This window comes from Temnothorax curvispinosus, unplaced genomic scaffold (genome assembly GCF_003070985.1).
Source record: "Temnothorax curvispinosus isolate PA1 unplaced genomic scaffold, ASM307098v1 QBEX01008784.1, whole genome shotgun sequence".
Taxonomy (NCBI): domain Eukaryota; kingdom Metazoa; phylum Arthropoda; class Insecta; order Hymenoptera; family Formicidae; genus Temnothorax; species Temnothorax curvispinosus.
In genome coordinates this window covers 416,748-430,843 of record NW_020218564.1, presented here as the reverse complement: position 1 = coordinate 430,843, position 14,096 = coordinate 416,748, and the positions used below count along the sequence as shown (strand labels likewise).

The window sequence follows — 14,096 nt, the reverse complement described above, 5'->3', positions numbered from 1 at the left end:
GTTATAATTGAATATGGTAATGCTTTTTTTGTGTGTGTACACCCGGATGCACGGATATTTATTTATTCAAGCAGTACTCTTTTTATATATTTCTAGATTTCTATATATCTACTTCTCTTTTAATTAATCGCATATATTAAAAAAAAAATTTTATGACATGAAATTAAAAAGAAGTATGTTTTAGTTATTTTTCACAAAGTTACGTTTTCCATTAAAATTTCTGCAACTGAACATACGAATTGTTTTTGGTAACGATAAAGATGATCACGATATTTTTACATATCAAATATTTGTATACCCCATGACAGCTGCATATAGACATAATTACAAAAACATGTCTCTTAACGTATATCATTTATTGAAGTTACACTTTCCTCAATGCTTTTGTAATAAAATATTTCTTGCGAGTGTGCAAGAACCTCGAAGAAATTCCTTTTGTGGGAAGTGGCCGTCTGATCATAATCACTTGTTAACTACTTGTTAACTCTGATCGTTTTAAAGTGACAGAAAGTTTTTCATCGTGGAAACAGAGAGAAAGAGACATGACGTTTCTTTCGCGAGAGACTACATCGTGTTTCATCATCCAGGAAGTTCCTGACCAGACACGCTCGTATCGATCTCGAGTCGTGTTAATATAGTAAATGTCGAGATAGATGCTCATCGAGAGCGCAATATTTACTCGCGGGCGCTCACGTGTCCTTTGTACTGCGGCATAATAACAAGCAAGAAAGAGGGAAAAAACACGAGGGGAGGGATATGTGCAAAAAGCGGAAACGTCGAATCATCGAACAATACCCGGAGCCAGATAACACTACGAGGCGTGGACGAGCCAGGAGTAAGTGGGGAAGACACGAGACACACGATGCGGAATAAATACTGGCCTGAAATCGAGCGGAATTCAGTCGCACACTTAGTGTACTAACGACGTAAACGTCTGATCATTGTGGGAGGGTCCTCGTTCTCACGCGGACCCCCATTGTTTTGGCACCACTTTGCCAATTGATTAATTAGTGGCGCCTCGATATCGCAAAACTTCCGAGACGTTCGAACGTCAGTTTGTAATTCACCAACGAGTGGCTCGTTACCACCGAAGTCTATAGTATTCTGCGAAACTTCATCATCCAAACGTGGACCAGACTATCACGATGTTACTAATCCGATATTCTCTGATCTTTGCCTTTGTGTCTGTCGCGGCCGCCACTTTTTTCGGGTATTTTGCTTGAAGAATACTATATATTCCCCGACTCTCTGAAAATCGCGAAACTCGTTCAAAAATAGCTTAATTTTGATTAATAATAAGAATAAAAAATAAAATAAAAATAAGAAATAGTTTAGTTTTCATTTTCAAATAATTCGTTGACCTTCTCGCATACGTATTAGATATGTAATTGAGTGTACTTTAGTTTTATCAGTTAATTTTCAAACAATTTGTCACCCTTCCTTGATATCTATCAAATATGAAATGTTTTAACTTTTAACATTATATTTTTAAATACTCCGTCACGTCTTCTTAAACTAAATATACTGCTACGTAATACGAGGGTTGCTAATCCAATCCTAGAGGTCCTATAAATGCGAGGCATCCGAAAGGATCCGACCGAAAATATCTTATCTAATGGGTGTCATTGTCCACGCTCTCGAGTCACCTCGTGTTTCTGTCCAGCTTCGGTACAACGACCCCCGCGGCAGGCAACCCGTCGCAGTTCGATGTTTATTGGAACGTGCCCAGCTTTATGTGCAATCAATACGACGTGATATTCGAGAATCTCAAGGATTTTGGAATTCGTCAAAACACGTTGGATAAATTTCGCGGTGAAGAGATCGCGATCCTTTATGATCCTGGAATGTTCCCAGCGTTGTTAACCGATAAAACTGGTAAGTTAAAAGTTACTGAAAAAGCATTTTATCAGTGAATAAAATTGTTCAAAGATATCTATAAAAGACGTGTTTTGGAAACACTTTTATATTTGTTAATAATCTCATCTACATAACAGATATCTGTTAATGATTCTAATCAGGTTAGGAAATCTGATTTCAGATATTTTTCTGAAAGATTTTAATTGATTTATGTATTTTCAGGAATCGTAACGAAAAGAAACGGTGGCGTTCCTCAAGAAGGGGATTTGAAGAAACATCTCGAGACGTTCCAGAAGCACTTGATCAAGCAAATCCCTGATGGGTCGTTTAGCGGTATTGGCGTGATAGACTTCGAGAGCTGGCGGCCGATCTTCCGACAAAATTGGGCCTCTCTCGAACCCTACAAAACTCTGTCTATAAACCTGGAACGTGAGAAACATCCCAATTGGAGCGACGGAGCCATCAGAAAGGAAGCGAAGCGTCGCTTCGAAAAATACGGCAGAGTATTCATGGAAGAGACCTTGAAGATGGCAAAGAAGCTTCGGCCTAAAGCCACATGGGGCTATTACGGTTATCCACATTGCTTTAATCAGACTCCTGGCCAACGCACCTCACACTGCAATCGTCAGACTATGGTAGAGAACGACGGGTGAGTAATACGTCCGAGGAGGATCAATAATTCAACATCTGATAGCGTGTATATAATTTAGTAACGTATATATGTAAGCGCGTCACTATACACTTTGCACGGAACGGGCAAATCTCGAGATGATCTCGCGATCTCCGTAGCTTAGCATCAGGGTCGTGTTTTATCGTGTCGCTTTACCGCCGGGTAAAAGAATTTATGAGCACAGTGTTTAATTCACCGGCTGATTTACGATAATGATGTCATTCCGGATACAAAACGATTATGGATCACGTATTAAGATTACGATGTTTATGCCGAAATAGGTCAATGTCGAGGATAGCAGGGTATTAAAAACCAACCTGCAGTTTCGTTAGCGGGGCGTTATCTAATCGCGTGAAGTGATAAAAGAACGGTCGAGGATCCAGAATATCGGCGTTAATCATAGGCAACAATTTTCGTAGAATGTCTTGGCTCTTCACGCTCGAGGACATGCACTTGCCTTCCGTATACTTGAGACAGGAGATCGAAGAAGAGGATCGAGTGGGCTTCGTGAAGGGCAGAGTGTCAGAGGCGATACGTATCGCGGAAAAATGTCCGAGCAAACAACAAATTCTTCCATATTACTGGTTCAAGTATCAGGATCACAGAAATAACTTCTTGAGTAAGGTAAGCCTTTTCAAGCTCCTTCAAATGTTCCAACATCAATCAAGACATTCCGGTATCGATTCCGAGGATTTATCTGCACAGAAAGATACGGAGAATGCGTTCAGCACGATTGCCAGCCTCGGTGCCGATGGTCTGATCATTTGGGGTAGTTCCGAAGATACGGATACGGAACAAAAGTGCAAGGACCTGCTACGATACGTAAAAGAGACTCTGGGACCAACGATAAAGCGGATCAAACGGCTCTAAACGGCGGAATAACGCAAAGTATGAGAAAAATTGCACAGTACAAACAGTCTTTTCTTTTTGTTTATTTGGTCGTTAATTCGTAATTTAATTTCTGATTTAGTTCCCAATACGATAGGCACATTTACATTTGTAGGGTCCTTAGCGTATTTGCAAGATACAATACATTTGTAAATTTAAATAATTGTAGGTAAAATGTCGTCTAAAAATTATAAACTTCGAAGAGCCGTAGATGAATATTGAGAAAAACCGAGGGCTAACAATAAGATTATGAGAGACTGTGAGGGAAAAGAGAGAAGCAGCTTCTAGCTGCCCGGCGCCGAATTCTCGCAGACCGCGGCGGGCCTAGACAGATCTCGTTAACGTCGACGAAGGCGCGCGTCGCGGCGTCCGACTCGCCATCCCTGAATCCTCCTCTTCATCACCTTCGCGCCGCACATCGCTCCGAGACCGGCAATTGCACGCAGCTCGGTCTCTCGCGCTACGATCGATGAACGCGCGATATCAGCGTACGACAAGTTTTACTGGTTCGCGGTGTAACGCCTCGGGCGATATGCTTTTTACAGTACGCGCGACGCGTTTTGTAGAGAGGTGGTAGTCGGGAGATCTCTTTCCCGTGCTCACGGTTGATCTCTTCCCCTCCTCGCATTCGCCTTGCTGGCCCCGTCGTCCTTTCTCTCCGCTCTGTCGCACCTGCGGAGAACGTCGATGCCGAGGCGCGAGATCGACGAAGAGGGAGAATGGAACGGGAACGCGGCGCGGAACGGGAACCGAACGCGTACCGCGAGTAGAAGGAGGAGCTGAAGGGGAGAACCCGGTGGTGGAGGTGGAGGAAGAAGAAGAGAAGGAGGCGGCGGGTAAGCGGGAAGAGGAGGAGAACGGAACACGAGAGATCGGCAGCACAGTTTCGTGTTCAACTTAGCTCGGTTCGGCTCTCAGCTTCGTGGTATCGGAAGCCTCCAAGTACTCGAAAAGGTCGAGGTTCTTGTACGCACTCCCGCGAACGGTTCCGCGCATTTTGCCTCACCGATTGGAGAATCCGGCGATCGCGATTTCTCTCTTCCTTTCTCCGTCCTCTCGCGAGAGACGCGAGATTCTTAGTCGCTCGAGTAGCGACTAGAATACCTGTTGCTCTGTGTGCTCACGCGAGGAAACCGGCGGCCTGTTGGTGCGCAGTTCGCGAGCGAAACAGCGACAACGAAGGTGACGTGTACACCGAGGTGAGTGACAGTCTCTCTGAAGAAAAGCCAAGACCTCCCTAGCGCACTTGAAGTCAGATCACGACGCGAGCCTCCGCGAGAGAGCGAGTTCAACTCGCTCGTTATGTATATTTTGAGATAGCTACTCTTTTTATCGACTGCTACGATTCAGGCTTGCTCTCCAGCTGCTCCGAAAATCGCTGACTCTCAGAAAGCGAAGTCTGCGTTCAGTGAGAGTTCGTCTGTCTCTTGCGAAATTCGAAGCGCATTCGTTCGTGCATATTTGTGTGCATGTGCATGTGCATCTATGTATATGTGCATGAATGCATGTATGTCCCCCGTATGTAATGTATGTATGCATATATACGCGATGCTCTTGCGCCGACGCCCGAACGCGTGCACGCGACAATAGACGCACTCTCACCACTCCGGAATTCTAAATACTTCGATGGAGGATTGTGGAAACGTCAGAGGGCTTAATTCCCAGCATTCGATTTTATTGTTAACGATTTAAAGAAAAGGATCTCTAAATTCGGATCGAGCTAGGCATGGCTGAAAATCTTCCGGAATGCGTTTGCGCTTTCTTCTTCGAGTATTCCGAGAGCGTGGTACAATCTCTGGTACCTCCGCTTCGAGGAACAAGGAACCCAATACCAGCTGATCGAATTACGATGATCGCGGTCCTCCTCCTTCGTGGGTGAGAGGCCCGGGGACGAACTCGAGCGATACAGAAGCCTATCCAAAACGTTTCGGCCACTAATCCTAATGCTCGGACCCCTATTCCGGATTTAATGATAGCTCTTCTTAGACGCAACAGTTAAGTTCCAAGCTAAACTGTTGCGCGGTAGCGAACCCATAATCGGTTCCTTTCTAACGGAGACTGTCCACGATTGGTCCACAGCTCACAGCTACCGTCCGACTTAATTGGTCGGTCTTATAGGTGTCCGACAAGGTGAGAATATTAACGTTTCGAGATTCCAAATCGGCTTCGTCGATTATGCGTTGTAATATCTTTCACGAATAAAACGTATGCACATGGAAATGTATTCTCTCTTGAATACTTTCATTTTTGGCATCAAATAAAAGCTTTGTTGAAAATACGCGAATAAATCTTCTAATATAAATTATTATTTATCTTTTCCTCTTCTATTTTTTCTGTTTTTTTTTTCTTTTAAAAATGTTATTGTAATTTTTAAATAATTTTTAGCAGTCTTTGTTATAATTATTATATTATGTTATTAATATATAATTCTATCTTCGAGATTCATATCTTTTTATTTTTAAGATAAATTCTTTGTTAAAGGTGGCTTGTGAATTATTTTACATTCCACAATATTCTTTTGAAGCTTAAAAAGTGCTTTTGCAGAAGAATCAATGTAACTGGATATTTCTAAGCAACAGCGTCGATAGAAAAAGGATGGGTAATTCCTCAATTAGTTTCTCCTTGTCTTTCACGTAAACGAGGAAAGGAAGAAAAGTGCTAAAGGGGTTTTGGCCGGACGAGTAAACGGGTCGAGGGGGGCTGGTAGCGCCAGAAGTAGCTGGCAGGCTCGAGGAAGACGAAAGAGACCGTTTTAAAGAGGCGAGCATTAAAAACAACAATGTCATTACATTTTAACGACCTGTTCTTTGGCTCTGCCCTCCCTTTTAAGAGCATTCGTTTGCAGGTATGTGGTCTGCGCTCACGGGGGCCACCACACCATGCCGAGGGAGCTCCTATAGTAACGCGCACACGAGTCGCGTGTGCTGCGTTTACGCGGGGCCACCTCGTTGACTCTGCCACCTCCACCTTCATTTCCTCCTTCTACAATTCAACGTAAAGCTAGAGCTGTGAAATAAAAACGAGCTCAAGTGTTTTAGAGCAAACGTATCTTTCGAAAGTATATGCAGAATTAATCTATAAAATAAAAAGACGACGATATTTTAATGCCAACAATTGGAGCATGGACAATTAAACAAAATTAAAGAGATTTTTCTTTAGATACTTTTGTAAGAAACGTTTTGCATGCAATTTTTTCGCAAGAAGAAAAAAGTAAAACAAAAGAAAAATCGATATATTTTAAACACGAGCTACTTTATCACGAGGGAATGGAGCAAAGCTCATGTAAGTCCTCTTCCGCCTAGTTCCCCATCCCTCTGTCCCCTTCTCACGGACTCCGGTTCGGTTCCCCACACGCGTTCCGGGCACGCCGTGCAGCCCGCGAAGAATTAGTATGGGCGAAGAAACAAAAGCACGAGGAATCGCGGAGGGATCAGCGACGACGAAGAAGATAGAGGAAAAAAAAGGAACCGAAATGGCGCCACACGTTCAGCGTGTTTTCGGGGCATCCCCCAGTGCTGTTGGCAAACTCCTTTTTTCGGCGCCGTCCGTCTCCCTCGTACTCGCCCGTTCCTGGTCCTCCTTCTCGTACCCTGCGGGCCCTGCCTCGCCTTCTCTGTCTTTCCTTCGGGTATTCTCTCGCGATCCGCACCCTCGCGCAACCGACTTCTCTTTTATTTCCTTACTCCTTCTCTATTCTTCAAGCTCACCCTGTACCCCTGGGCCATCTATTAGTTCGCTCATGGTATCCCAATATCTGAAAGAGTAAAAAAAGAGAGAAGAAAATAGAAGAAAAGAAGGAAAAAACGCCAGACCATGCTGGCGTCCCAACGAAATATGAAATTAGGGTATGTCAAAACGGGGGGTGGAGATTTTCATTAAAACCAATGGGAGATTAAAACCCGAGACACCTAATTATAGATATATCACTCGCCGTCATCTCCGGATCGTTCGGCCATGCACCGGATCATTAAGTTCGGGAGATTGAACTTCGAGACGACCGGATCCTTCTGTCCCGGCCAAGTATTATACACGGACCGCAGGTTGATCGGCGGGCGCGCATGCAACTTGGCACCAGAAGACAGGAATAATATTATTTTCTACCGCTGCATGGGTGATTTCATTACGAGAAAAACAGCACGATGTCATTACGGCGTTGAGCAACCGTGCGACCCCGCATGCAGGATTAAATATAATTACGTATGATCTATTATCGCTTACGGTTGTCGAGGAAAGCATGCTGGCGAAGGTGGTTGGCGTAGTAGTTTTATGGAGAGGGAATTAAATCGTAGAAGAAACTTGTATGACTTTGATCAACATGCGACAACGTATTATCGCAGAATGCTTTTCACCGATAGATCCTTCCCCCTTCCCACCCAAAATCCTTCTTTCTTCTTTTCTCTTTTTATCCCTTGTCGTATTTTAATATTGCGATGTGAAGCATAGCTATATAGATACCGAATAATGAGCATTTTTTCAAAAATATAGCTATTTTCTTTTAATTTATTTTTCATGTAATTATTGGAATAAGAAAAAATAAATAAGTATTACGCGATATTATTTTTATTAAAAATCTTTTGTTGTAAAATGTGCGTGAAAAGAAAGTTGCAAAGAACGCAAAGAAAGTTTGCGTTATCTTCTTTGCTGCTGACATCATCGATGTATATGGCTAACTATCTTGATGTTTCAGTTTCTTACGATCTAATATCTAACGTTAAAATACTTGTGATACGCATCGCGCTTTTATAACGAACGCATCATCTCGTCAAGCACCGCGCTGTCGACGGAGGATAGATAAAGAAGAATCAACGATCAGGAGGATCGATGGAAAACCGTCGGAGATTTCGATGGGGCACACATATGGGCGGACAGGCGCGGCACCCTTTGTGCCGGTACCGCCTAGGCTCGGGGGCGCGTCAAATTTGCTTGAAAATCAAATTAATCTCGCGGCTGGGCGCAAGATCCTCTCTCTCGTTTCATCCTTCTTTCTTCGCTTTTATCCTATTGCCTTTTCACTCCCTCCCACCGCGCATCTCTCTTACTCTCTCTCTCTCTTTTTCTCTTTCTCTTTCTCTTTCTCTTTCTCTCTTTTTCTCTTGCTCTCTTCATCTTCTCTCGGTATCTCGAGGACACGAGCAAATCGAAGGCACGGGACCGAGATGGAGGCGAAGAAGGAGGTGGGCCGGAGGTCCTCCGTGCCACCGACACGGACCCAGAGGCGAGAAGAGAAGGTGGCGCAGCAACAAAGAGCTTTGGACTTCTGGCTGTGGCCATTGCAGGGCCGTAGCCATTCCATGTTGCGGAATATATAACTTCAAGTATATATTCGTATCTTAAGAACAATATAATACCACAACGCAGAGCGTTGGATCTAACATGCAAATTTAGAAGAGGAAAGAAAGGACTACTTCCGAGTTATAAAGCAACATCAATCGAATATAATGATCTATGTAATTGGATGTATAAATTTCTTAAAAATATACATAGATTTAATTAGATAAATGTAAAGAGACAATTAATTTAATTAGTTACCGTTAATATTGTCTGTAACTCTCTGGAAGACATTGATCGATACTCCGAGGTGTAAGAATAATTTATAACAAAGTTCAATATTTCACATAGAATGGCATCAAATTCGATTTTACTAGCGATGCCAGGAAGCTAGCTTTATTTTAGCGTATATATCGATTTTATCAAGTCAAATATATATATTTTACGTGAATTTATTTAAACTGAATTAAAACGTAATTTGCTTATAAATCTAAAGGTTTGATAATCTTGTAATTTCGAAAATGTCGGTAATCATTGTTAATCGTAACATCTTACTCGAGTACGTCCCTGCTGCATCCTATTCGGTCATTCAAATCTCCGCTCGTAGAAATGGGACGGGCGGCCGCGCCGCGCCGTGTTGCCCACACCTTCGCGGCCTTAAAGTATACAGGGTGATTCAACAAGAATTACTCGAGAGGCCTAATTTTTGAAACGTGATACGTTTCTTCGTATTTCTCAAGTTGCACCCTGTAAACAGATCCCAAGCAAGAATAAGATTTATCCCTGCGATACGATAAATTCAACAGTATTATCGAGAGAAAGAAATCAATCTATTGTCTCGCGTTTAACAATAATTGTATGTGTCGTTAACTATAAAAAGATATTGAAAAAGCTACTCTTTATTTTTCGTTTTACACACTTTCTTTTCGATTGTTTCTAATATTCCAATGGTTTCTCTCAAATTCACGAAATTGGTCTGCAGCCCTGACTGCACCATAGTTCTTAGAACTTGAAATAAAAAACAGAAGATCAAAGAGATTCTACGTGAGAATAAAGGAGAACGAAGGGTTGCGTTGCGGGGAATGAAGAAAAAGATCTTTCCTGTGAACCGAACGCATTCATAGGACTGGACGGATATAGTGGAAGTTGTGAAATAGGAGGAAAAAGAGGAGAACGGAGGAGAACGGGCAGAAAATGAAGCGACGAAGAAAGGCAGAGGTATAGGATCGAAATCGAAATGCATCGTGAACAAGACGGCGGGAGACGAAAAATCGATCCTCTCTCTGGAAATGCCGGCGACCAATTGTCCAGCGAGGGACAAGATTCTTGCCGTTGTCAGGAATTCAGCTCGCGAGTCCCGACGAGGACGTGAATCCTTCGAAGGACGGCACGAGTATCCATGCAACATCGCGAGATTTCTCGATTTCCGTACTCCTTTTTTTCGGTGCAGCCGAAAAAACAATAGGGTTCGCGTAATTGGAACCACGAACCTTCTGGTTCAACATTCATATCAATGTCGTTGATGTAGTTGGGAAAGATTTAACCCTTAATAAATCGAAACGTTCATAATACGCATGTATTTAAAGCTGTATTTTTTTTATATTAGATAGATAAACATTTGTATATTTAAATGTACACATATGTATGTGTTTGTCGCATATTTTGTTATACCATTATTTTTATTTACCCTTTTTCGGTTCTTTACGATTACTATCATTTATGTAACTCTTTTTATATTTAAGTCGTGCAAAAGAAACAAGTTATAAACGAAATATATCTAAACTTTCCTCTACTTTTCTTTCTTTTTCTTCTTTACATTAGTAAACTCTTTTTATTTGTGAAATGTTCATCTTCATTGTTTTTACTTTGTTATATTGAAAGGGAGACCACGTTTCTTTATCTTTTGTCTCTCTCTTTCAGGCGCCACACATTCCGCTGGCTTTAAAAAATATATATATCGCCGGAAGGAGTGCATCGCGTTCCCATGGCTAGTGCCTAAAATCCGCCGCTATTTATGGCGGGGACATCCACGACGAATTCCCTTGCCTATGCGCCAAGCTCTAAGGAAACACGAACTTCCTTTATCTCGAAATCTCGGAAAGTTAAAATTCGAGCATGCCACATTGAGATCGGAGATCACCCTTAACGATCTATGAATGAAACGCATCGCGCCATCACCCAATAACGAGAACCCGTTCCTTCGTTTGGCGCCGAAACGAGCGGACCATAACTTTCGATGCATCTTTTTACGGATACTTGGTGCTCGCACGCGAGCCATCTAATTAATTTCTCAGTGGCCAAAGTAATTTATTCGGATGCTATCTTTCCGTCATACTTATATGCATCACAATTACTTTGAGAGACTAGTAGTTAAACATTTCTCACAACAACTTTAAAATCTATATATGTTCCTCGTCGTCAATACACTGAATATAATGATTTATAAAGTTATAAATGTTACGAATACACACAAAAGTAAAAAGAAATAAACAAGACATCGTACTGGTAAATCTTGATGACACAATTTCAATCAGTCATTGAACCTGAAAACTCGAGTTAAGTAGTACGCTATCTTAACGGCTTCAGATGACATCGTATGCGATCATCCATTCGGAAAAATAATCCTCCAAATTCTTAATATGCCCGATGCAAACTGCAGTGCTTCCATCGATTTGTGGAAGAAATTAAAATTTACATTAAAGTCTTTCTTCCTTTCGCTGCTCCATTTTCCACTGCTGCAATTTCGCAATCGTGGTCGCACGAATCTCCTATATCTTCAGTCGCAAAGAAAAAATAATATTGACCGAGCTTCTAAATATCTTAATTATTTTATTCATTATTTGACCAAATTATAAAGATATTCTTGATTTCTTTGTACTGTTTCAGGAATCATGGGGACGATATGGCGGCTGTTTACGATGACGTTCTTGTTAATGATGCATTCTGCTCTACTCAGTGCTCATCGTGAACACAAGGTTTGTCTTCATTAACATTATCTTAAAATTATCCAATCCATTTATTGAATGTATTTTCTTTGATTAGAATTTCTGTGAAACAATAGTTTTGTAAATTATTTAATTTAATAGCTTTTTTTATATATATTTGATTAAACTCACAAAAAACATAAATTTTTGTTAGGTTCACAACATCGTGCTGTATCCTGATAAGCATAGCTGGTGCAAGACGACACCTATAAAGCAAGTAGTGACATGGCCTCAGTGTTCTTCGCAGGAATTGGACAACAACGTATGCGTTGGCGCTTGTTTCTCATACATGGTTCCTCACAGTGAACCCTCCGCACCTGGTGATCTCATAAGACCTTATTGCGATTCTTGTCAACCTCTGGATAGCGTTTGGCATACTGTGAGTCTATCAATATAAAGATTGTGAGTTTTTGAAACTCAATAATGTTTTATCGCTTAAGCCATATTTGCTTTCTGTTATTTTCTTACAATAAATAACTTATATATGTAAGAATCTAAGAATATTTCTCACCGTTGATTAAAAGCTAAAAGTATTTAACTCTTATCCTCTTTATCTTTATGCACTTGATAAAATTGATTGACTAGTCATAACAAAGTTGCATTTTATTAGATAATCGTATTTTTGAAAGTATGTACGATTTATAACACTTTTTTTGGTTCTTATAATTTTTTGAACTATAAGTTTGACAAAAATTAAATTATTATGGAAATGTAACAAATTAGCAAAGTTTTAAAAATATTGCAAAGTATTCGATTTCTTTGACATGCTCTTATTAGAAATTATTCCGTGTTATTCTCAGGTTACACTAGATTGCAAAGACGAACAGAATAATCCGGTGACCATGCAAAAGAAGGTGCAAATCATCACAAACTGTTCCTGCAGTTCCTGCATGGAGACCTCGAAGATCAAGCCGGACTACAACACCTTGCTGCAGTCCCTGACGGAGGAGAACTTGGACAAGAATGTGAACGTGGCGCACGAAACGCCCGATTTATTGCTGGACCCGAACTTAAACGCCTCGAAGAATACGACGAGAGACGGAACGCAAACCAACGAACGAACCGTTGGAGGAACCCTTCAACTCGTCAAGAAATTGAAAGACTCGCAGAAACTGGACGAATCACATATGAAGGAATTGTTCTCTAAATACGAGGAGGAAGTCGATTTGGAAAAATTAAAGGAAATGTTTAAGAAGTACAACCAAGAGGACGAGGAAGGCCAGCATGAGCATCATCATCAGCACCAGCACGAGCATCAGCATCAACACCAACAGCAACAGCAGCAACACCTTCATCACGGACCGCATCACTCCCTTGTATTGGACTCGGACGTGAAGGAAAAGATTGACGTGGAACCGCATTACTTGCATCCCGCTGTCGCTGGACAAGAGATCAGTTACCACGACAACATTCTGGTGGGTAAGGAGAAGAAGAAGGACTTCTAGGCCCATCGAAGCGGAATTCGTCGTTGCACGAGTGTCGCCTTCGTTCGCCACGCTCGTAAAAATTCGCGGTAGTCGGTTGAAATTCATAGTGTATAGATATTTTGATAAGCGAACGATTGGGATACCTAGTCTGCTATCTGATTTTAATTCCACGTATTTATTTACGTAACGATAATTGGATCGTGAGATATTAATTGTTGATATATTTATTGATAATTATTTTTACAAAATTACGTAATAATGGTTTTGTACATTTTTATAATTGTTTGAGCAAAAAGGAGACAAAAATCTCCTTTATATTTCATATTTTATAGCTTATAGTAAAAAAAAACTTTTAAAAATGGCATACGAATTAAAAATAAATGTAAACCCAATATTTCGAAATTAATTCTATCGCTATTGAAGATGAAAAAAGAATCACAAGAGCGTGTGTGAGAAAGTGGAAAGATTGGGATGGGAGAAAATTCTAATATATATTTAATTGTTATTATGTTAATTAATTATTTAAATAGCTGCATAACAATCGGGACGTTTACTCGACTTTAAGCATACGGAGTGACGCTTTAGTGAGATATAAATCCCGATCGATAAAAGTATATAACTGATAATCTCGAGTCTGAATATCAGTCTCGACATGACATCGACCTCTACGACATAATACACATTGTATTATTCTCTTTAGAGAATAAAGACCACCATGGTCAACATTTACGTCTTCTCAATGAGATTCTTGCGAACGTTCTTCCTCCATTTCCATGGAAATTCTTTATTCCCTTTTTCGGGAAATATACTTATCGTTAAAAAATTATTGCGCCATATGACGTTATACTTAAAAGTTCGAAATCTTTCCATTCAACACGAATCTTCTCATTCTTTTTATTTCCTCGCATTTATTCCTCGCAATTATTTTATATTATGAGAACTTTTGTATTATCTATCTTCATCCAACAAAGATAATCTTCATTAATTTCCATTTTCTTTCTC

The 14,096-nt window shown here is 40.9% G+C and overlaps 2 protein-coding genes across 3 annotated transcripts; both read left to right on the top strand.

The window, feature by feature from the left end:
• The first annotated feature begins 893 nt into the window (after positions 1–893).
• Positions 894–8,914, top strand: LOC112458260 (hyaluronidase-like). Of its 2 annotated transcripts, none has more exons than XM_025021804.1 (6): positions 894–1,210; positions 1,664–1,875; positions 2,080–2,506; positions 2,947–3,151; positions 3,233–3,415; positions 8,103–8,914. In XM_025021804.1, the coding sequence occupies exons 1-5, from the start codon at positions 1,146–1,148 to the stop codon at positions 3,395–3,397; spliced, it is 1,074 nt and encodes a 357-aa protein (XP_024877572.1). In that variant the 5' UTR covers positions 894–1,145; the 3' UTR covers positions 3,398–3,415; positions 8,103–8,914. The 2 variants fall into 2 exon arrangements, with proteins under 2 accessions (XP_024877572.1, XP_024877571.1); XM_025021803.1 differs by lacking the exon at positions 8,103–8,914 and adding an exon at positions 6,261–8,095.
• On the top strand, positions 3,405–13,839 carry LOC112458262 (cyclin-dependent kinase 8-like). Its single transcript, XM_025021806.1, has 4 exons — positions 3,405–4,614; positions 11,570–11,658; positions 11,822–12,046; positions 12,468–13,839. Exons 2-4 carry the CDS (start codon positions 11,575–11,577, stop codon positions 13,110–13,112), a joined length of 954 nt encoding a protein of 317 aa, XP_024877574.1. The 5' UTR covers positions 3,405–4,614; positions 11,570–11,574; the 3' UTR covers positions 13,113–13,839.
• Positions 13,840–14,096: the final 257 nt, after the last annotated feature.